The 22,901-nt window shown below is 43.6% G+C and overlaps 1 protein-coding gene across 1 annotated transcript in view; it reads right to left on the reverse strand.

Moving 5' to 3' along the window:
• Positions 1–14,101, reverse strand: part of ADAMTS18 (ADAM metallopeptidase with thrombospondin type 1 motif 18) — a 121,053-nt gene extending 106,952 nt beyond the window's left edge. The window contains exons 1-3 of the mRNA XM_072980461.2: positions 13,905–14,101; positions 13,550–13,637; positions 8,643–8,959 (exon numbers count right to left, since the gene is read on the reverse strand). Of these exons, the coding sequence (XP_072836562.2) occupies positions 8,643–8,959; positions 13,550–13,637; positions 13,905–14,009 (510 nt within the window). The 5' untranslated portion in view covers positions 14,010–14,101. The remainder of the gene's footprint in view (positions 1–8,642; positions 8,960–13,549; positions 13,638–13,904) is intronic.
• Positions 14,102–22,901: the final 8,800 nt, after the last annotated feature.

Genomic DNA, 22,901 nt, shown 5'->3' on the forward strand with positions numbered 1-22,901 from the left:
AACTCTCTAGTGAGTGCTAACTCTATTTCTTCCCAATTACAAATCTCAGAATCCTTAGAATGGAGCAAGGCAGTTAAAAGTGGGATCAAACAGCTCTGTTTAATGCAATCTCTAATATACCTGTACAAGTAACAGAGAGGGAGGGAGGGACAGCATTGCTCTTAGCATAACAGGTGCTACGCTTCTGAATTTTCCTTCCACACTTAGACTCTTTCCCAGCTTTCTCATCTGTCTGTTTCCAACTACTGGCAGATTGTTCTTAATGGTGCCTTTTCGAGATATATTTTACCTACCAGAAACATTTTCAATTACAACATTAACTTTAAACATTTCCTGCGGTTGGACTAGACTAATTTAAAGCATATGGAATGGATAACAACATCCTCTATCCCGAGATCCTTGGGTGGGGGGAAATCAGTGTGGCAGTAGGAATATGATGCAGAACACAAGTTATATTTTTTTTCCTGTGGCCCGTTCATCTCAGAGAAAAAGTGCATGTGAATGAGCGAGAAAGAGAAAAAGAAGAATGATATGCACAGAGAGTGAATCACAATTCAAAGGCTCATGCTATTTATTTATTTATTTATTTATTTATTTATTTATTTATTTATTTATTTATTTATTTATTTATTTATTTATTTATTTATTTTATTTTATTTTATTTTATTTTATTTTAATTTAATTTAATTTAATTTAATTTAATTTAATTTATATGCCACCCACACTACCCAAAGGTCTCTGGGTGGCTTACAACATTTAAAACATAGTAAAATGCTATGAATCTGATGGAGTGTCTATTTTGTTGGTGTGCCACTGGCGATATAAATAGAATTGCAACAGAGGTGCCTCCAAGAGCCAAGCTAGCAGGGATGTTGGCAAGTCTTTGTTTGGGTCCAAGTCCCAAGTTCGAATCTTTGGGTCCAGATCTTTGCTACCAATTCCCAAATCCAAGTCCACGTCTTTCCTACCAATCCTCGAGTCCCAACTTGAAGTCCCCAACTAAAAATAATCTTTTTTTCCTAGAAAAAAAAGGGAGGGTGGGTAGGTTTTGAGTCTTAAGTAGAGTCCAAGTCATTGAAAGAAAACCCCAAGACCAACTTGAAAGGGAGTCTTGCAATTTGGGTCCCCATCCTTGCAAACTAGATGGCAAATGGTGAGCAGAACTGCCAGCATCTTTGTGTGATGAGAGCATCTAAGAGAGCCCTCGATTTGGGAAGACTGTACTTTTGTTTCATAGGATGTTGCCAAAACCAACATTGTTGCTCCATCTCACTCAGTATAGCCAAAACTGACAGGCAACAGCATTCCAAGGTGGAGGAGTATTTCCATCCATCCCTGGAAATCCCTAGGACTAAACTTGGTACCTTGTGCACACAACTGCAACTCAGCTATGGCCTTTTATTATTAGAAACACCTAATAGTTGTGGAGAAGGGAAAACCCTGGTACAATAAACACAGGTTCAGCATTGGGGGGTGACTAGTTACAAATAACAAGCTATTTGCAATTAATTCCTCTTTCCAATCCATTTGCTTCCATGCGGTATGATCTCGGCATAGTGACTCTGTTTGGTCCACTGTACCTTTTAGAGAAAATTCTAAATATTTGAAACCTTCCTCCCAGAAATGGGAGGAGACAGGAAAAAGCAAAGAGGGGAACTTTTCTTTACTTTATAGCCCAGCAAGCCAACCTGAATTTCCAAAGATTAAAAAGAAAGGGGGAGGACCCTCCTTGCCCCTTCCTGCTTCTGGGAGGCAGGCTTATTTTCTCTCTCGTTCTCTAAAAGGTACAGCATATTAGAGCTGCCATTATTAGCTTCTTTTTTTAAAAGAGGTTTCCTCCACCTGTTCCATGATTATTAAGTGTTTCAGTGATTAAACTGCTTGTTTAAGCCACTAATGATATGGGGAAATTGAAACCAGTTGACTAATCGAAGCAGGAATCTTCAATTGGCTTGCTTTGGTTTGTTTCTAGAAATTGGACATGCTGGAAATGGACCAAAATGGAGCCGTCCTACCTGCACCAAAAAAGTAGAAGCCTCTGACAGGACCCAGAAAGGTGCCGGTAGGAACCCTCTGGAAGCAAGCTACTTCACTTTAGCAAAGAAATTGTCTGACCGCTAGCAAAAAGAGCAAAAGAGCACATCCCTGCAGTGGACCAAACTATGGCCTAAATGCCCATGTATTCACTCCCCACATTGCTTTTGAGAAATGAGAAAATAATTAGTTTCTTTTTGATATAAAACCATACAATTAAGGTGGTATATTTTTGGGGGTGGGGACTATATAACACTGCTTCAGATTTCAGTCCTAGCTTTGAAGTAGCTATCCAAGGTGCTGAATCTGTTATATAGGTGGAATTCAGCACGTTGAATAGATCCTTTAACATTCAGATTAAAATCCAAAACAGATTGGTTGCCTCCACAACACTGCAATCACCAGCCTCCACTACTTGTAATCAGTTACATTTTAAAAAGAATTGTCCAATGTATGCTAGGCCTGAGCTGGTCACTATTTCCAATTGTCCAGGGACTGAAGTGTGTGAATGGGAAGGACATCTCCACTAATTTGGAGGGAACAGGAGCAAATAAACTGGGGCAGAGCCAGTACCAGGTATGGTGTGATTGTTGTTGACACACACACACACACCACCTTGGACAGATTCCTCCACTCACTTTGCCCCCCCAACAGTCAAATGAGTGGTCTACTCAACAACAGGAATGCAAATCATTGTACACAAGGATGGAAAACCACAAAATTATTGCCCCCCCTTTGTGAGAGAGCAACGTATTTTGTTGCATTCACAACAAAGGGTAAGTATGATTTCCTTTGACAATTAAGCAGAAGTGAACAAATGTTTTAACATAAAAAAGCAACTCCTGCAAAATTGTAATGACTGCTGCTTTGCGGCATGAATTTCAAGGATTAGATTACAGCAGGGACAATTTGCATCTTTTTAAACAATCAAATGATAATTATATCTATGCAAAGCACCTTTGGCGCACACACCTCTTCAGTTTCCCTGGTCAATCAAGGATTTGAACCAAGGTCTCCAAAATCCTGGTCCAACACTCCACCACATGGGCTCTCACATATACATTAGCACGTACCTACATGTGTCCTCTCTTGCGGTCTTTCTTGTGGATCCATGGTGACAGGTAAGGGCACGGACACATTCTATTCTGAAAGAAGCCCTTATGGTGTGGGGGGGGGTGTGGAACCTAACTGTGCTCTTGCAATCTTCCTGCATATGTTGTGGCCTTCCCTGGCTCCACCACTGCAGATCCAGTTTTCAAAGGAGAGGGAGGGTCCACTACGTCCCAAATTGACATCTTTGTTCCCAACAATCTTACATCACTGTATCAACACTGGACTTCTTGAGCTGAGATATTCTGGAATCCTGTTGTCCAAAAAATATTGACTTTGGCTAGAGATCTCTTTGGGGAAACGGGTCTGAGAGCCTCCCTCAACCCAGTCACAACGAGTTTCAACAATCCAGTGTATTTCTTTGTTTTTCCACTGCTCATAGCTCTTTTCAGAAAATAAGAAGGAAGAAGAGATCTGGTCAACATTATCATTTCTTCAGCCTGATCTCATCTACAAACCCATGTATCAAGCTTCCCCTCCCCACCAGGAACTGACACATTAATATCTAAAGGCAGCAACCAGAAGTGAAAGGATGGCTGACTTCAGCAGTTTAACATTTGCTGTTATCAGCTGAAAACTGACATGGAATGCCCATATAACATGTTCCTCATAAGACTGATAGTACACACGTGTGGACACAGCTAGAAAGAGGGTGCTTTCTACCCAATACCATACTGTTTGAGGTCCAAGTAGAGATGGACATGAATCGGCAAAATGCAATGTGTCACGATTCATGCTTTATCAAGGTCCATGAATCATGAATCACAAATTTACAATTTTTTCCCCGACAAACTGATGAACCATTTTGTCAGAAGGCCACACTATTTGAAATAATGAAATAAATGCATAAGAATATAATTGCATGGAGCACAGAGTGAACACTAACTGCTGCCTGGCTACTCAGAGAGAACACAGACACCAGCAACCATCCAGAGCAAAACTCTAAGCAGAAGTGCAAAATTACTGCAAGGAAACTGATTATAAAGCCTCTTAACAAGCCAACTCTCCCAACTCTGAGCCCTATGTTTGGCTATGTGACCTGCCAATCCAGGAGTCTCTCGGTCCCTCCCATGGTTGCCTAGATCTTCTGATTGAAAGCAACAGGCTGCAGATGGCAAGGAGGAGTGAAAACGGTGCGAAAACTGGTTGACAAATTGACAAATTGAAAAATCGCTTTTAGAAATTGTCAATTTGTATTTGCCAGGATCATCCCATCTGACGAATATGAATTGATGCATCTCTGATGAATGAGTGATTCTTGACAAATGTTACCATTTGTTTTCTGATTCGCGCCCATCTCTATTTGAAACCCAAAGTAATTTAGTTTTCAGGAGTCCATACTTATAGCTAGTCAAATCAATGGCAGGGCCTATGAGTGCAAAAAAAGCTCGCTGTGTGCTCTAAATGTAAGACCTGCCAGAAAAGAATTTGGTACGGAAGAAGCAAAGGGAGGGACTGTTCTCCCGCATCGATAGAATCGGAACAGCAAAGAAGTGATGTAATGGATGGCTTTCTTATCCAAGCAATCTATGGTCTGGCTATGTTTATACAAATAGTTATTTCTTCAACTGTAGAAATGCGTGCCATAGTCAAACACTGAAACAGTAACTAAATCTGGGCTACTTGTACATTTCTGCACAGCCCATAGGTTCTTCATGTTAAATTCACCATTTCTTAAAATGATTTTTACAAATGTGATGCTATTAAAGGAGAGAGGAGGGAATAAACATAACAAGAGGTTTAGTTGGCATCAGTGGAAAAAGACTCACAGCTTCACTGCCCGATGATGCACAAGATCTCTCCTACATGTTCAAATTGGGAAAGATCTCTGAATGTGGTCATCAGACTTTACCAACCACTTTATGTCATTTTTTCCCCTAAAATCTATGATATGAAGTGAGGGAGATGTAACAGTGTAGCATATTGCTTGGGATTTACCTTTTCTCTTTGAAAAGCCCAGTTAGTTACATAGCAAGGACCGAGTGTGCAAGTATGTGTGTGTGCATGCATCCATGTGCATGGACGGATGCCTCCATTCTTGTGGTTAGATCAAAACTTTGCTTCAGGGCATTAAGATCTGTCTCTCCCACTGCCACCCAATTTGGTTCCTCTTTTCTTGGGGATGTAAGGGTATCGTTGTTATAGTTCATTGTACTGTCTCCAACAAGTTATTGCAATGTTCACAGAAGCAGACTTCAAAAGAAGTGAATACGATAACCAGTGGTCATATAAATCATTGCAGGTGTGAAATGCAACCATACACTACTGTTGCCTAGAGCGCAGGATGAATGTTTTACTGTGTGATCTCTGTATTGTACCCCGTATGTCTGAAAAACTGGGTGAAGTTCAACGAAAGCTTACATTAAAATATTACAATTAGTGCTTAAGACATTGCAGCATTTTTGACTTTTTAATTTTTTAAATTTTTTTTTTGCCTGATATCTCAGAATTGGTAAGAACTTAAAGATGGAGAGATGCTTGTTGAACGCATCCAAAAATGCCTGCAAACCAACTAGATGTTATTCCTTACATCCAAGAAACGTGCCTAGATGTCAACGTTCTAATTACCAGTTACATACAGTGTGTGTTCTGTGCCATCAAGTTGGAATTGACTTATAATGACCAAAGGGGAATAAATCCTTAAGCATATAGAATTCAATGCCGTCCTCAAAAAGTCTGTAGGAAAGCTATAGATCCTTTTCTAACTAGATTACACAAAGCATTTTTCCTTCTGCATAAGTCCCGATGAGGGCAAAAAAGCAGCGAGAAGGCAATGGAGGGATTGAATTCGCTCAGTTGCACACTCTCAAACACACACACACACCCAGTAATAAGTGAGATCAAAGAATCCCTGCAGTCTATTGAAATACAATTGCTTCCAAATCACATTGTGGTGTACCAGGCTTGAAAGAATGGGTCACGGCGGTTTTATTGTGGAGAAGCTACCACTAATGAAAGGAACAATGAAAAGATTAGTGCTACCAACCATGTAGAAGCAACACCACTTTTGGCTTAATTGCAGTGAACAAAGCAAATAGGAAAGAAGGGCAACCGAGTGATGAAATGTAGTTGGGGAAAGGGAGGGGACATGCATGGCCGTTGTTGTACAAGGGACACCTGGTCACAGCAGTGTGTTGAGACCCAAAAGCCTGATTCCAGAATCTTGATCAAAATCAAAGATGGCAGTGCTGCTGTGTGATGAACATCACCCATGGATCAAAGCAACAGCACACTGATTGTGAGTTCCCTTTGATTTATGCAAGATCAAGCCCTCCCAGCTCTCTAATCCCCAACCACCTTTCCCCAAGCCAGCATCACTCACATATAGGCCAGTGCACTGACTCTGGACAAATCTATATATACAAATCACATCAGAAGGGAGGCAGTGCATTGCTAGAGTGACCACAGGCCAGAGCAAACAGCTAATGGTCAACTACAGAGCAGCGTAATGAAAAGTTCAGGAAGACCTTAAAAATACCACCAACACCTTTCCCCTACTGCAAAACCATTGATTAAATCATCAATGTCATGGTAACATCCAGGGAAAGGGAAGTGTGAGGCAGAGGGAAAGGAAGGTAAAAAGCAGTGGAAGAGTATGCTCCCTGCATTGCCCTTTTAAGAAGGAATCTAAGACAACTGTGTTCATTGCCCTTTCAAAGTTCCTCACTCACTCCTTTCTTAAGGTAAAGGTAAAAGTTCCCCTTGACATTTAGTCCAGTCATGTCCGACTCTAGGCCGTAGAGCCAGCATTTGTCCAAAGACAGTTTCCATGGTCACGTGGCCAGCACGACTAGACATGGAATGCTGTTACCTTCCCACCATGGTGGTACCTATTTATCTACTCGCATTTACATGCTTTCGAACTGCTAGGTTGTCAGGAACTGGGACAAGCGATGGGAGCTCCCTCCATCATGTGGATTCGATCTTACGACTGCTGGTCTTCTGACCCTGTAGCACCACTCCCTTCTTAGTGCTGCCTTTAAAAGCCAACTGGAACGCTCTCTTGGTGGCCGGAGAAAAAGGGGGAAATAGAAATAAAACAAAGGGCACCCAACTCAGTAGACTCCTGCTGGCATCCTTCTATCCACCCTGTACCATTCGGTCTCTGACTTTTGACCCTGCTGTAACCATTTTCCCATTCACAGAAATGAAGCATTCATGGAGAGCCAGAAATCCTAAATAATGATATAGACCAAGTCAAGGATCAAGTTGAAGTGTCTCCAAAAGGGCACAGCAAGAGTTGGGCCTTGTTTCTTTCCAGTTTGAGGAGCTGCTCTCCCATTCCCTCTTCAAGATGACAGTGGCTTTGGGATAAATCCAAACCAGGAAATAACAGGACATCGCTGGCAGTGGCATATAGATCCCAGCTGAATCCACTGAAGCACAACCTCAGAGACCTCTAGCCATTTTATATAGTGGTACATCTCTGGCAGCCCTAGGTGGGCAACCCATGCTGGCATACAAACAGTCAACCACCCAATCTAAAGAGAATTCCAACCTGTAACAAGAGACTGTCCTCTAGAGAGTCACTGATACAGGAACCAGACATTGTGGCAAACCCCAACGCCCCTCTGCCCACACATTTACACAGGAAGCACCAGAAAAGGCTGAAACCACTTAATCCCCTATATTGAGAGTATATACACTTGTTTATCCTCTAATGTGACTCATACCATCTTTTGCAACCAATGCCCCACTGCATTTTATGTTGGACAAACAGGCCAAACTCTACCTAAGAGAGTACACAAAACGGACATCGGGAATAGAAATGTCCAAAAACCAATGGGTGCACGTTTCATTCATCCTGGACACTCATCCTCTGACCTCAAAGTTGCAATACTTGAACAAAGAAATTGCAATCATAGATTCCAAAGTGGGGCTACTAAGCAGGAATACATCTGAAGGTTGAGCACAGTCATTCTAGGGGTTAGCAGAGATCATTGTTTCCTGTGTCATTATATATATTAAACTCATAATCTGCACTTTGGTCATTCAGTCAGGCCCTAATCATCACTATTTGGACAGTTAATAAATTCCTATCTCCTGATAAAGATCTAATTCTAAACTGTTGGTAAGGAGAAGTGTTGGAATCTTAGAACTGTTGCCAGTTTAAAACCGGCAACAGTTTTATACTCCACCCAGAGACACGATCTGAAGAAGTGTGCCTAGATACACAAAAGCTCATGAAAAATAAAAACTTGTTAGTCTTAAAGATGTGACATTAGTACTTCTGGTATGAATTGCAATATTTGTATTTGTTGCATTTTAGTGTGACTGTCTTTTAACTATGTTGTGAGCCACGCTGTGTTCCATTTCTGGGTAAAAGGCAGCATAGAAATGGAATGAAATAAATAAATATCAATGGTCTGACTACCAAGGTTTTGTACAATTCTGCAAGAGAGGACTTCTTGGAGGCCTGGACCAAGTTTTCCCTAATCCAAAAGAAGAAAGACAACCTTGGATGATGGATTGTACTTAAAGGGTTAGTACACACTTACCAAGCCTAAACAGGTGGATACAGCAACTGCAGAATGGCTATCATTCCTTATAAATCCCTGATAGAAACATGGTTCCACTTCATGCTCCTGAGAATTAGTGATGCCATCTTTTCCAAGCACCTGGACAGTCAAACTGTTGCTAAAAAAGACAGAAGGCTTGAGTTCCAGGTGTAGTTCCTGTCCAAATACTGAAAATTTGTAGTGCAGGGAACTCTTTGTGCCCGGAGCGGATCTCTTTTTCCTAGCACTGTGCAAAACGTTGTGGGAGATATAAGATCCACTGGAATCCACCTCAACAGGAGTGACAAAGATGTAATCTGGAAAAAGAGGAAAGTGTGGTGTTAGCCATCTGCCTCAATCAGCTCAGGGCCTGTTGGTTGGCTGGCTTACTTGCTTCGTTTGTTCAGAAAGTTGACTGGAATAAGAGATGTCCTGACCCAACCAGACTCCCCCATACAGTGTCGTACTGGAAGCCTGTTATCTGTGTTGATAGAGCCATGCATGCTTAAATACATCTCAAACCATTTCAGCCAGCCCCTCAAGGATTATAAAACAGGACTCGTTTCCTCTCTGATCATTCCACCAGGCGAGATGGAGTGGCATAGCTGTGAAATTTCCCACAGTCATTCTAATGAAGACGTCACTATGCCTGTTCTCTTTCTATTGTCTTCTGTGTTAGCTGAGGGCAAATGGGAAGAGGGTTGAGTTGTGTGTGTTTTTCGTGCAAGTGTTTTTTTCTCCCTGTCCCTTCAAAAGCAGAGAAAGAACAGTCCAGCTCCAGAAGGAATTGCACAATTTGTTCAGATGGATTATAAGATTAAATTATAAATGTCTCAAAGGACTCTGGTCCCCCCCCCCTTCCATCTCATCCCACAGTGGCTTGGCTAGACTGGCCTTCGAGCTGTAACTGACCCCCTGTTGAGAAAGATAACCTTCTCCCTGCCAAACCTGACTCAGTTTAACACTGTTAATTCACAGTCAGATCAGGGTGATTTCTTGTCCCTGATCAAAGAAGCCAAGAAGTACAAGGAAGGGATGTAAGTGGAGATACATGGAAAAGATATTCCTAACCCCAGCCTGAACTATTGATTGATGGAAGTCTTAACACAGAAAATAATGGAAGGAATGGGGACATCCACTGACATACCAGGAAGTCTTAACACAACATAAAGATGGAAAAGTAAGTAAAGGAACTGGTAGATCCATTGATGTGCCAGGAAAATCTTAAGACAACATAAAGGTAGATAAGTGAGTACCTAGAGTGAGGTACATGACCCCCATCCAGGGCCCATGTCAAACACAACTCTGCATAACAATGTGAGACACCTCCGCTAAAAACTTAAGACCTGCATTTGGAGGCAATACAGTGGTGCCTTGCATGACGACGATAATCGTTCCATAGAAATCGCTGTTTAGCGAAAACATCATCTTTCAAAAACCATTTCCCCACTGGAATGCATTGAAACCCGTTTAATGCGTTCCAATGGGGAAAAATCGTCATCGTTTTGCTATTTTGGGCTTTATAAGTAGAATTACGGTCTCCAAATCCCCTCTATTCAGTACTTGTTAGGCCTCATCTAATTGGTGTCTGCCATCAAGAAGGATGCCAACAAATTGGAACAAGCTCAGAGAAGGGCAATAAGGATGATCAGGGAGCTGGAAGCCAAACCCTGTGAGGAAGGACTGAAAGAACTCAGCATGTTTAGCCTTGAGAAAAGAAGACTGAGGGGGAGATGTAATAGCACTTTTCAAATACTTGAAAGGCTGTCGTACTGAGGAGGGACGGGATCTCTTCTCAATCATCCCTGAGTGTGCAACACGCAACAATGGACTCAAGTTACAGGAAGTCAGATTTCAGTTGAATATAAGAACAAAAAACATCCTAACTATTAGAGTAGTATGATAATGGAAGCAATGACCTTGAGAGGTGGTGAGTGCAAGCAGTATTGGTGAAGGTTATAGAAGACAGTGCAAAAAATGAGATTATAATTACATGCAAAGGTGACAAATATAACAACTGCAGGAGTATTATCTAATTTTAATTCTGACAGTGAAGAATTCGAAATTTTTAGAGGCTTTCTATCCGTTGGTTCAATTATCAATCAAATCACAGATGGCAGCCAAGAAACCAGAAGCAGACAGACATCAATGGCGGTAAACAAACTAGAAAAAATGCTTAAAGGTTAAAAAAAGTACACTTATCATTGGCGACCAGCACCAACATGATCTATACAATTTCATGGCCAATTACTATGGGCAGATGTGAAAACTGGACAATAAAGGAAGATAAGGGGGAAAGATCAACTCAGTAGTTTAGGAGGAGCATTTTGTGGCTACATGAATTGCATAAGGCTCAATCCAATTTTGGTTTCAACTGTAGTAAACCCACTGAAATAAATGAGATTTGTTGGTCAACACTAATTCAAGTTGTACTGATTTCAATGAGTGGTCTGTACTTGGTACTAAAATTGGATTTAGTTCGTAGATAATATGATTGCAAGCTATTCATGTAAGTAGATCTATATATTTTCAAATCTCCTTCAACTTTTGAATTCATTGTAACTAAGCGGATACCCATGCCTCTAACTCCATCCTCCGCTACTGCTTCCCTGTATTTGTTTTTATTATCCCTTTTGTTTTATCTATTCTCTGTAGCAGTAACTGCAACAGTGTCTGGCCAACAGTTTTTGAAGAAGCCTTTCAAGAAATCAATACCATCCCCTGCTTTTTAAACTTCGGTGAAGACAGGCAAAAGGAAAACAGAATTCCCCTGCTCTTTTAATCCCACTATTAGAATCTTCTCGCCTTAAATAGCTTAAGTTGCAGATCTGATTGCAAAAATAAGCAGCCATTGCTTGCTTTGACCACAGACAGTAGAAACGATACATCAAGAGCTTTTCACTTTCCTCCAGAGGTGCTAATCAGTGGCAGAAGTTCAGGATGCTAAATAGGCTGGTAGCCAAAAATGCAAGCAGCTGCGAGAAAGAGGAATTTCCCAGCAAGCAGACACACGGCGCACGAGGATTCGCTTTTCCCACTCCCAGCACACACTATACTTGTTAACACTCTGAGCGAGTGCACCATATCTCTATCTTTTAAAACTCTAAAACATGCCCAGCTGCATCTCCGGCTGTACACCCTGGAATGTGTTCCGTAAGTGCCGAAACTGAATATAACTACACTTCTCTGTGTACCCAGAAAAAGCAATGCTTACGGAACATCATCACTTTAAATGTGAAATGTGTCAGACTTGATGATCTGCAAGGTCTCTTCCAGCTCTGTAATTCTAAGATGGTGAAGATGATTTTAAATTTTTGTTTAAAAAAACTCTCAATTTCCCTGTTCTTTTTTAAACCTTGGAAACCTGTCTGTTCACACATTTTTCGTAGAATGCTACCTCCCATTAGCTGGCTCGCTCTCTGAGCAGAACTTTAGAAGTGCTTTTCAAAGCATTTCTTTCTGTTCACATTCTTTTTTTCAACATTTTGTTTTAATTATGAGACTGGGTCTATCCTTTTCAAATGATTAAAGCCATATTCTTTATTTCACTCCCTGTTTTATTTCCCCAGTGGATTTCTTTTCCCATTGGTGGGACTGCTGCAAAAATTGTGACTACAACTTACTCCATCTCTACCTAGATTTGCAAATAAAGATATGCCCTACTGATTCTGGTGGATTTTTCCCAACTGGCCTTATTGCCCCTCCTTGATCTTCAGTATTGATCTTCAGTTTGTCTCCGAGGACACAGGTTGGAGAGATTACGAGTTTGCACCCTGATTTCAAAACCTGCTGACCTGGGAATCAATTCCATGCATACTATATAGAACTGAGATAGATAGAAATATGCATGGAACCAATAGATATATATGCATATATATCTATTGGTTCCATGCATATATATCTATTGGTTCCATGCATATATATATGCATGTAACCGATTCCCAGGTCAGCAGGTTTTGAAATCAGGGTGCAAATTCGTAACCTCTCCAACCTGTGTCCTCGGAGAATTTGAGGAAAAAAGAAAATCCTTAGAAGGACAGCTTTGAGGTGCTGCTATCCCAGCCTCCAGTCGTAAGGCTGCAAAATAATCCCGAACAGCTCAAATTATAAAGACTCATTATAATTGTAATCAATAGGCATGGCATTGTACAGACTACATGTAGAGAGCTGTGTGCCCCTGGAGAAGACAAAAGCAACAGTAAGCAGGCAAGTTTACTGTTCATTTTACTCCTGTGGGTTTAGACCGTTTCAAGAGGAAATGTTCATTAGAAGAACACCAATCCTCGGTCGGTTATCTTAAGCACCTGGTAATCCGAGAGGGGAATCCTACCACTGAACATGGAAGTTCCATTAAACACCGTGGCTAATGGCTGTGGATAACACCATTCTCCACTGAATTCTCCAGCCCTTTTAATCAAACCGGTTATAGAACCATCATCCACAGCCATGTTCAGCAGTGCACCCCTAAAGCGGAGAGATCAGTGAACGGTTTGCTCTGCGGACAGCCCTCGGACGGATTCTGTTCTACAGACTCTTCCCATGGAGGCACCTCCACCTGACCCTCGACCCATTCGGGCCAAGTCTGGGCTGGCACACAGACAGACCCTCCAGATCAAGGTTCCACCTCCTGCACCAGATTAGTGGCTTCTAAGAGGGAGGGCTTCCTACCCTTGGCTAGCCAACTAATATCTTGAACAGAGTTTGGGAAAGATAGTTCTCCAGCGCTAGAACTCCCAGGATCTCTCCTGCCGGCAAAGCCAGGTGCACTGGGAATGGCTGCGCAAGGTAGCCCGCCACCTTCTCTCTCTTGTCGTCCACCTCCCCGTTCCACCTGCCAGCTGCTGCCCACGGGGACACCTTCCCGCATTCCCACAGGACGAAAGGCGCACATCGCCAGAAGCGCGTACCGTGGCTGAAGCCGGCCAGGCGGCTGCTCTCCCCGGGGAAGGCTGCTGCTCCCGAAGACCCGCCGCAGAGGCAGTACAGCTGGAGGCTCTGCAAGAGAAGACAGAGGAAAGAAAGGAGGCAGGGAGCGGGGGGGGGGGAGAGAAAGAAACGGATTGGGGTTGGGGGAAAGAGCCCTGGGACCAGGTTGGCTTCCCAGGTGGGCAGGGGAGAAATGAGAGCAGAAGGAGCGCCTGGACTACAAAGCCCACATTCCCCTCTAGTTGGGGTTTGAGGCGTTGTGCATGCCCCTCTTCCCGGGGGGGGGGGGATGCTGTTGAAAGGGGATCAGGACCCCGTGTGTGCCCCTTACCTTACCTTGGCGAGGCTGGCCAGCCAGAGGACGGGCAGGGCGCGCATGGAGCGGGTGCGGTCGCCAACCGCCGCCGGGAAAGTCCACAGGAGAAGCAGGAGGCAATCCATGGAGTCTTCTCTCCGCGGCACATCTGGCGGGTGGGGGGAGCCGGTGGAGGGGCTTTACCTGCCGCCGCCGCCACTGCCACTGCCACTGCCGCCGCCCCCGCCGCCGCCACCACCACCGCGACCACCACCACCACCAGCAGCAGCAGCAGCTGTGGACACGTGCGGCGGGCGATCCCGTCTCCGCCACATGTTTAGAGCGCGCCGGGCTGCCCGGCTTGGCATGCCGCGCCTGCACCGCCCACCGCGGGCAACGAGGCAGGGCAGCCCATACAGAAAAGGGAGAGAGACCGAGAGAGGCAGCGAGGGGAGGTCTCCCCGCCTCCTCCGTCCGCCCTGGCTCGGCTCGGCGGCGGCGGCGGCTGCAGGATCAGCCGCTACGCCCGACACTCCGCGGGGCTCGAACTCGCGGACGGGGCGCCCGAGGCGCAACTGCGCGGCCGGCTTCCACGCGCGCCGCCGTCCCCTGGGAGCGGCCGCCGCTGCAGAAGCTGGAGGGTCAAAGGCTTGGGGTTGGGGGGGGGGAGGAAGGGCGGAGCGCTCCAATCAGAAGCCAGCGAGTTGGGGAGGGGAGGTGGGGAGACTCCCCAGATGGAGTCGGCTGGGTTGCTGGTGCGGGGTTGGGGGGGGCATTGCTTTCGACATCCACCTTGCCCTGGAGGCAGAGGGGAACTTTCTGCTTAGATCTTCAGAAGGAGTTGCGCTAAGGTGGCTGGTCTCCTTTTCTAGATCCCATCTTTCCTTCAAGGAAGCCCATGGTTCTCCTCCTCCTCCTCCTCCCCAGCTTCATCTTGGCGACACCCCTGCGAGGTAGGGCTGGGTGACAGGCGAAGAGACAGACCAGTTCAAGGTTGTCCGGCCAGCTTCCAGGCTCACTAGGGACTAGAGAGTTTGGCTCTTGCGGGCTCCGCTCTGTCTCTCTCTCTTTCTCAAGGATGGCACTGCTATTGGAGCTTTTAAAAAGATGGAGTTTTTTTGGCCTGTTGACTTAGAAATCAACCCCACAATGACATTGTGGGGCTCATGAGATCAGGGGATATCGGCCCTCAGGGAGAGCAAGGAATGCTCTGGAACTGCTTTAGAGTTAAGTAAGCTGGCTTGGGTTGTGGGTTCAAGTCTCCACTGTGTCTCATGGGGGAAGAGCCAGCCTGTGTAGTCATGGGCAAGCTGTACAAGTCACAGGGCACACCTAGAAAAATGGAATGGTAAGGCACCTTTGCGTACTGGGTACCTCAAAAACCCTACAAAGAGTAGCCATGAGTTGGAAATGACTTGACAGCACACAAAACATACAAACTTAGTCAATCAATGGCAATTTGGCTAGAAAGCTCAGCGAGAGCCAAAGGTTGGCTATTCTCTTCCCCAACAGTACTTCACCCGCTGTAGGAAAACCCAGCCTGTGTAGCCTTGGGCAAGCTGCAAAGTCCCCAGAAGAAGGGAAGGGTAAGACACTTCCAAATACAGTACTTCCATCACTCTGAGAAAGATTCACCGTATGTCAGAATCTACTTGACAGCAGACAGTGAATTAATTAATAGCACCCTAAATGTTGCCTCCCTTTTAACGGCATTTTAAAATGAACTGAGGGGGCTAGTGGTGAAATTAAACGTCCTTGCATTTCAGTAGCCATGCACCACAAACAAGGCAGAGTAAGTGTGTCATTTCTTAGAGAGCTCTAACGGTAAAGGCTACGCTTCAACAAACCTCACCTATTCTTCTTACAGGTGGAAGGCATGATCTTTCTGGAACAACAATCTCTCCAAATTTCATTCCAGGACACCTAAGGAAAAAGAAGTAGTTACAAGTAGTTAGTTTATCTCAATATACAGTTGTGTAGCATCAAGCATGATGCTTATGTACTGCCCCCTAGTGCTTAAAGCTCTCTCTGCATTGTTTAAAATTTTGTTTATGAAGGCTACACACACTCCCCCCTCCCCAGCTGGGTACTAAATTTACTGACCTTGGAAGGATGGAAGGCTGAGTCAACCTGGAGCCAGCTATATGAGTTTGCAGTCAAATTCAGATCCTGAGCAGAATCCCTACTGCAATACTGCAGTTTAGCCACCATGCTACAAGGCTCCGTCAATGTGTTCTGAAACTTTTTTGGCAGGTGTATCCCCTTTGTAAAAAGGTACTACACCCACAAATTACATCTCATTCCTGCAAACAAAAAAAGCTGTCCATTGATTTACAGCACTCACTGGGAAGCCAAACGACAATGAGATTCTGGTTTGGACTTAGATTAAATCAGGCAAATCATTTCAAATAAAAGGAGGCTGGTTTCTGAGTCCCCAAGGTGAGGTGAAAACTAATGATAGCAAATGGAGCAATGCATTGGGGAAAACAGTGGGTGAAATCCTGTTGCTTCATGTAGTAAGTCACAGCCGGAATAGATCCGTTTGAATCAATGGAACTTGTGGAGAAATTGATTAACCAAATCCCTGCTGATTTAATAGGCTTACTCTAGTCATGATATTATGCTGAGCAATAGGATTTCTGTCCCTGTGATGGATTAAATTGGACCTAATCCAGCAACCTTTTTTAAATGTTCTTGTAGGCTTAGATATTTCTCATCAATAACAGCAGTTTTTTTCTTTCTTTCTAGTCTTTTCCCTCTTTTCTTTTGCTTCTTCACACCTCCATTGGATTTAACATGTACTTTTTCAAATCTTCCTCCCCTACCGTTAAATTTCTTTATACAAGATTTCCCACCCGACCCACCTGAAACTACACAATAGCATACCAAATGGCATACCATATCTCTATATGACCTTAAAACACCCTGTTTAGTCCAACCCAGCCCTCTCCAATTTGGCTGTCTAGTTGCACCCTTACAATGCTATTTCATGCATGGATGGCATGAAGCAATACCAACAGGTATGTGCAGTTTTGAAAGATATGCAGAGTATAAGTAAGTAAATATTTCTATTGAAATCACACAGAATGTAGTGCTGTGGAACCAGGTATCATAGTGCAAGTCATGAGATGCAACCTCCACGTAGATATAACTTTTAACACTTCTATTTTTGACAATGAATTACTATCCTTTGTTGGGGAAATCCATAGTGTAATGGGAGGGAGCAACAGCTGCCTGTTGATGATACTCTTATCTCTTAATTTAACAGTGAGTTGAATTGGATGGCTGATGATGCTCCTTCCTATTCTGTGATGGCCTCGTGATTAATGGCACCAAAGATATGGGTAGGAACCATGGCAGATGATGGAGGGCTTCCGATTATTTAGTTCTTCAAATGTTAATGCCATCATGGGTCCAGAAGTGGGCTTTTAAAGTGAGCCAAGAATCAATCTGGTACCCCATGCTTCTGGAACAAGCTTTAGGAAGGATGCCAGTAAACTGGAAAAAGTTCAGAGGAGGGCAACAAGGATGATCAGGAGACTGGCAGCCAAGCTCTAAGAGGAGACACTGAAGGAACTGGGTATGTTTGCTAGCCTTGAGAAAAGAAGACATGGGGGAGATATAATAGCACTTTCCAAAAAATTGAAAGGCAGTTAAGAGGGGCGGGATCTGCTCTCAATCACCCCAGAGTGCAGGACCTATAATAATGGGCTCAAGTTACAGGAAGCCAGATTTAGACTGAGTATCAGGAAGAAAACATTTTAACTGTTAGAGCAGTACAACAGTAGAACCAACGACCTCGAGAGGTGGTGAGTGCTCCAGTGCTGGAGGCGTTCAAGAGACATTTTGATAACCATCTCTCAGATCTGCTTTGATTTGGGTTCTTGCATTGAGCAGGGGTTTAGGTGCACTAGCCTTGAAGGCCCCTTCCCACTCCATTATTCTAGGATTCTAAACTGTGCTCCATGCAGTAAGTCTTGCTTAGAATTATGACAGCAGCATTTTGCATCTTTTGATGCTCACCAGATATAATCAAGAACAGCCTGACCTATGGTGCGTCAGAGTTATTCAATGTGGATGTCATCATGACATGAATGATCACCTTCTCCTGAAAAGAAATAAAGCTGGAGAACCCAACTCCTATTTGTTATCTCCACCTGAGCACTATCAGATCTAAGATTCGTAATTTCTCAAGATGTAAAGCCTTACCCTTTAAGTAAGAATGCAATCATGCTTGCTCAGAAAAAAAAAAGCTTTATGCCTGTTCTTGAGTCAGCTGAATCTCTCTCCCCCCCCCCCGACAATGGGGCTTCCATCTGCATTAAGTTGTTGATTATTGAAGTCAGATTATTATTTAACTGCTCAGAAGTTAAAATAAATGTTGAGAGAGTTGACCTCACTTCAGGGCTGGAACTCCCAAGAACAAATTTTGCCTTTGTCCTGAATTTTTGTGGTCACCTTAGAAACAAATGAGATGCGGCTATAACAGGCAGGCAAGCTTGAAATCAGACAAGAGGTCAAATATCTGAAAGTTCTTCTCCCACTCCTTCTGTCTTACATACTCACTCTCTCGCACACACTCTCTCTCTCACTTTGTGACTTTTAAATCACTGCAGCCCTGACAGTATGAACTAGGCAACATCCTGATGTGGTTCACATAATGTTTTCTCATGCCAAATGCATAACTTTTATAGATGTTCTAGGACTCATCTGAATCATCTACAGCCATCAAAAAGACAGCACCAGTTCTTAAGAGCCTAATTAATTAATTAAACTACCACCCCCGTTAGTGCCCAGTACCAGTTAACCTGGTACAGTTAACCTTGGGGCTTAAAATGCTAAAATCAGCACATTGAATTGAGCCTGAAAATGGGCTGGCAAGCAGGGATGTGGTCTGAGAGGAACCGAGGGAAAAAAGATTCACACTTCCTCCCCTACCGTTAAATTTCTTTATACAAGATTTCCTACCCGACCCAGCCCTGAGAAATCTTACTGCAGGTTTTTCCAGATGCTTCATGACCATTTTTGCCAGTCGAAATGCAAATTGTTTGCATTTACAATGGTTACACAAAGTGTCATCTTTCCCATGCAGGATTTACCTGGAAAGAGCACCCCCCCCCCAAAAAAAAAAAACACATTAAGATGTGCAGGATTTTTACAATCCCTAGCAGAATGCATCTTTCCATCACACGATTCAATGGGAAACGACATTGAGCAGGGCAAAATGTGTTGGTTTTCTATGAAGGAAAACGTCCTTCCCCACCAAAAAAAAGGGGGAAGGATTAGACCAGAGTTGCATTTTTGTGTGATGCTTGGAAATGCGACTGATGCAGAAGGGTTTTTATTTGGGAAAACTGCTGGGGAGTTCAATTCCCCCACAGTGCCTCCTTGACTGGAGATGGGCTTGACGATCCATAGGGTCCCGTCCAGCTCTGCAGTTCTCAGATGACGGCGATGATGATTCGGCTTGGGATACTGAAGAGCACCAGACATTTTGTGAGTACTCATCACATCTTGGAACTCATGCACTAAGTATAATGTAGGCATCACAGGTTCTGACCACGGGGCCTCCACAAATCACCTCATGTTGTGTCTGTTAAAGCTTTCTATAAATCATACTGTCTCAGCCTGAAGATGCCACAGCAGGTGAGGAGCGCCATCTTTGTCACCTTGAGTTCACTGGAGAAAATGCAGGATATACAGTATCAAATGCATCAAATAAATCAATAATAGCCCATAGGAGCTGGAAGTGGTTGAGGAGGGTTAACACGCAGCTGCCATTAGACAAAAATGTGCAGTCGGGGGGATAAGTGCAGTTGGGAAAAAGGTGCAAATGGAAACTGGCAGAGTGTATTTGGAGAAACAGGGGGAAACAACTGGCAAGTGATGTACCTTTGTTGGTTAAGAAATTAAAGAACAGGCAGAGTACTGTAATGAAATTTATATAAGGGCTAGGAAGTGCTTGGTTTCCATAGTTACGTCAAACACTTTCTTCACCTGTGTCGGTTCTGAAAATCTGATACTAGGCGGCCATTCTCAACCTTTTCCTGACCACAGAGGTAAACACAAGATGAAAGAAATATAGCCCAAATCAGGAATTATGTAAGTCACATAAGATACCTTCTCGGGCGGTGGGTGGGTGAATTGTTTCCAGTCTGTGGCCCCCTTCAAATGTGTCAGCCCCACCCCCGGGAGCCATATGTCCCATATGTTTAATGCAATGGCTGCATTAAAGCCTGACCATTTCCAACTCAGCCTGACAATTTATGGAAAACTTACTTTTAAAACCCCTACAATACAGGTTTCAAACGGGCTGGGTTTGGAGTTTGGGCTGATCTCAGCAATGGACTGATCTGCTTTTATGGGGAGGTAGATTTTGCATTGTGACACTTGAGAGCAAGCTGGAACTCTCGCTCCTTTGAAATGCAGCAGCACAAGTTTGCTTTTTTTTAAAAAAATGAGGGGGAGAAGTTTTTTTCTGTTCTCAACAAGCCCTTGGGGATGTGGTGTGAAGAGACTTGGTGACAACCTCACATAGCTGTGAAAAAAAACACCTGGCTGAGAAGATGCCTATTTTCCTTTTACCACCAAGGTGTTTGTTTGAAATTGGTTTGCAATAGGAAACAGCAGAGGCAAACCCAGGCTTTCTGTCTCCTCTGTGTTGCTTCCTGTCCACAGTCACATACTGGGCAGGCAATTTCCCCTAAAATCCTCTGTAGATCTTGGCTAATTGCATGATGACAACTATGATGATGCCGTGCCTAGAGTGAACGACTGGAGAGACCTAGATTCAGATCACCGCTCCGTCATGGAAACGCACTGGGGTGGAGGTGGCAATGTTAAACCTCTCTTTGAACATCTGTTTGATACCACATGTTGGAAATGATCTGATGGCACATCACAACAACAATCTATAGAAGAACAGCCCCAATGATGCATCAGCTTAGCATGGCATCAACAACACAATTAGGACACTGACTTGCAAAAATTCACATATATTAATTTATCTGTATATGCACAGATTTAGAAATAAGGACTGTAGAATACTGTGTATCCTTCCACAGTGGAGAGACTTAAGTCTGTCTTGTGATTTTTGCTTTCTTCTGACTTCATATTGCAACAGATAAACCATTTATTTATTTACTTCAAATATTTGCAAAACGTTTGTCTTCACGCCAAGCGCTATTCTAGGTACTGTACGTAGTTTGCAACAGAAGAAGAAAAGAATAAACTCATGAGGAGGGCAACAAGGATTATCAAAGGACTGGTCACCCAACCTTATGAGGAAAGACTGAAATAACTCAGCATGTTTAGGCTTCCGAAAGAAGACCAAGGGGAGATAGGATAGCACTTTTCAAATACTTGAAAGGCTGCCATACAGAGGAGGGGCAGGATCTGTTCTTGATCATCACAGAGTACAAGACATGCAACAATGGGCTCAAGTTACAGGAGGGTAAATTTAGGCTGAATATCAGGAAAAATTTGTTAACTGTTAGAGCAGTACAAGAATGGAACCTATTAGCTCGGGAGGTGGTGAGTGCTCCAATGCTGGAGAAATTCAAGAGAAAATGGGACAACCATCTTTCAGATCTGCTTTCATTTGGATTCCTGCATTGAGCAAGGGGTTGAACTTGATGGCTTTTTAGGTCCCTTCCAGCTCAATTATTCTATAATTCTATGAATCCATCCCACATTGTCTCTCTGTTTCTGATTATCTGATTATGAATGTTATTCTTCATGTAGCTGAAATGGGACAATCCATGCTCCAGAGATAGTAAGAAGCAGGTTTGGGGTGCGATCTGAAGATCTTTAAAAAAGATGTTCAGGGAGGTGTGAGGGAAGCCATCCAATAGCATAATATGTACACTAAGAGCACTGTTGAAAAAATGATTGGGGAGAGATGAAAACAACTTTATGGAATGGTGTAACCTGAAAAGGGGTGTGGCACACTAGAACAGGAAAACTCCACTTAGTTGCACAACTCACAACTGCAAAGCTGGAAGGGACTCAATGAATCATCAAGTCCAGTCCTTGTCAAAGAGGCACAGCGGAGAACTGAACTCCCAACTACTCCCAAGCTACCGAGCTCTCCAACATTTGTCACTATCAAACTTGGTTTAAGACCATTCTGACACTCTGTTTGTCCAAACACACATATCTATCTCTGTATGTGCTTCTTTATCCATTTACTTTTTTAAAATGATTTCCCCCTTTGTCCCAGAAATCCAAGTCAACATCCTGAGCATTTGATAAAGGGTTCCTCCTGCCTCCCAGACACTTCCCACATGCCGAATTCATATTAACATCAGCGGGAGTGACAAGCACGCAGAACAAATAGGCTCTCAACTGAAATGCCCATTTATTTGCTTTGGCTTCTTTGTTAGACTGAATTCTTTGCTGCTCAACACATTGGCAACCACTGAGTATATCTAAGCAAATAGCTGGGAAGTACTCAGTTATGTGACAACGCCAGCCTCATTGTCTGACACCAATTCATGCCGGCTAAAACTGCTGTTCCTCTCACTCGTTTTTATCAATTGGAAGCACTCACAGCAGATTCTGTTAGGGCTGGCCCTACCGTTGGGCAAACTGAGACAGCTGCCCCTCCCGGCAGATGCTGGGCATGTGAAGGGAAGGGAGAAACTGTTGGAGCTGTGTGTACTGGGTGGCCTGCCCTCGTATCGCCTAAACGGGTGACTATGTCTAGGGATGTAAACCCTCCCCTATCTTGTTCTCGCATGTGAAAATAAGAAAATATTTTTCTGCCAATCTCAGAGAGAGCTTTCACGTTTGTGAAAGTGATTTTTGCACAAGGAATGCACATTGTGCCTTCCTTCTGCAGCAAGGACTTTAATAGGATATCTCTTCTGCATAATCATAACCGTTTAATACACTGTTACCAGCCACAGCTCCTTATGGGATCTTGGGACCTGCAGTTTGATGAGCACATAGAAGTCCTCTGCTGTAGTTCAGGACAGAAAGCTAGAACTTCACTGGCCCTTTTGATGCCGACTGGTGCGGTCAAAATAGGAGCCTTG

The sequence above is a fragment of the Pogona vitticeps genome, chromosome 10, assembly GCF_051106095.1.
Source record: "Pogona vitticeps strain Pit_001003342236 chromosome 10, PviZW2.1, whole genome shotgun sequence".
NCBI classification, from domain to species: Eukaryota; Metazoa; Chordata; class Lepidosauria; order Squamata; family Agamidae; genus Pogona; species Pogona vitticeps.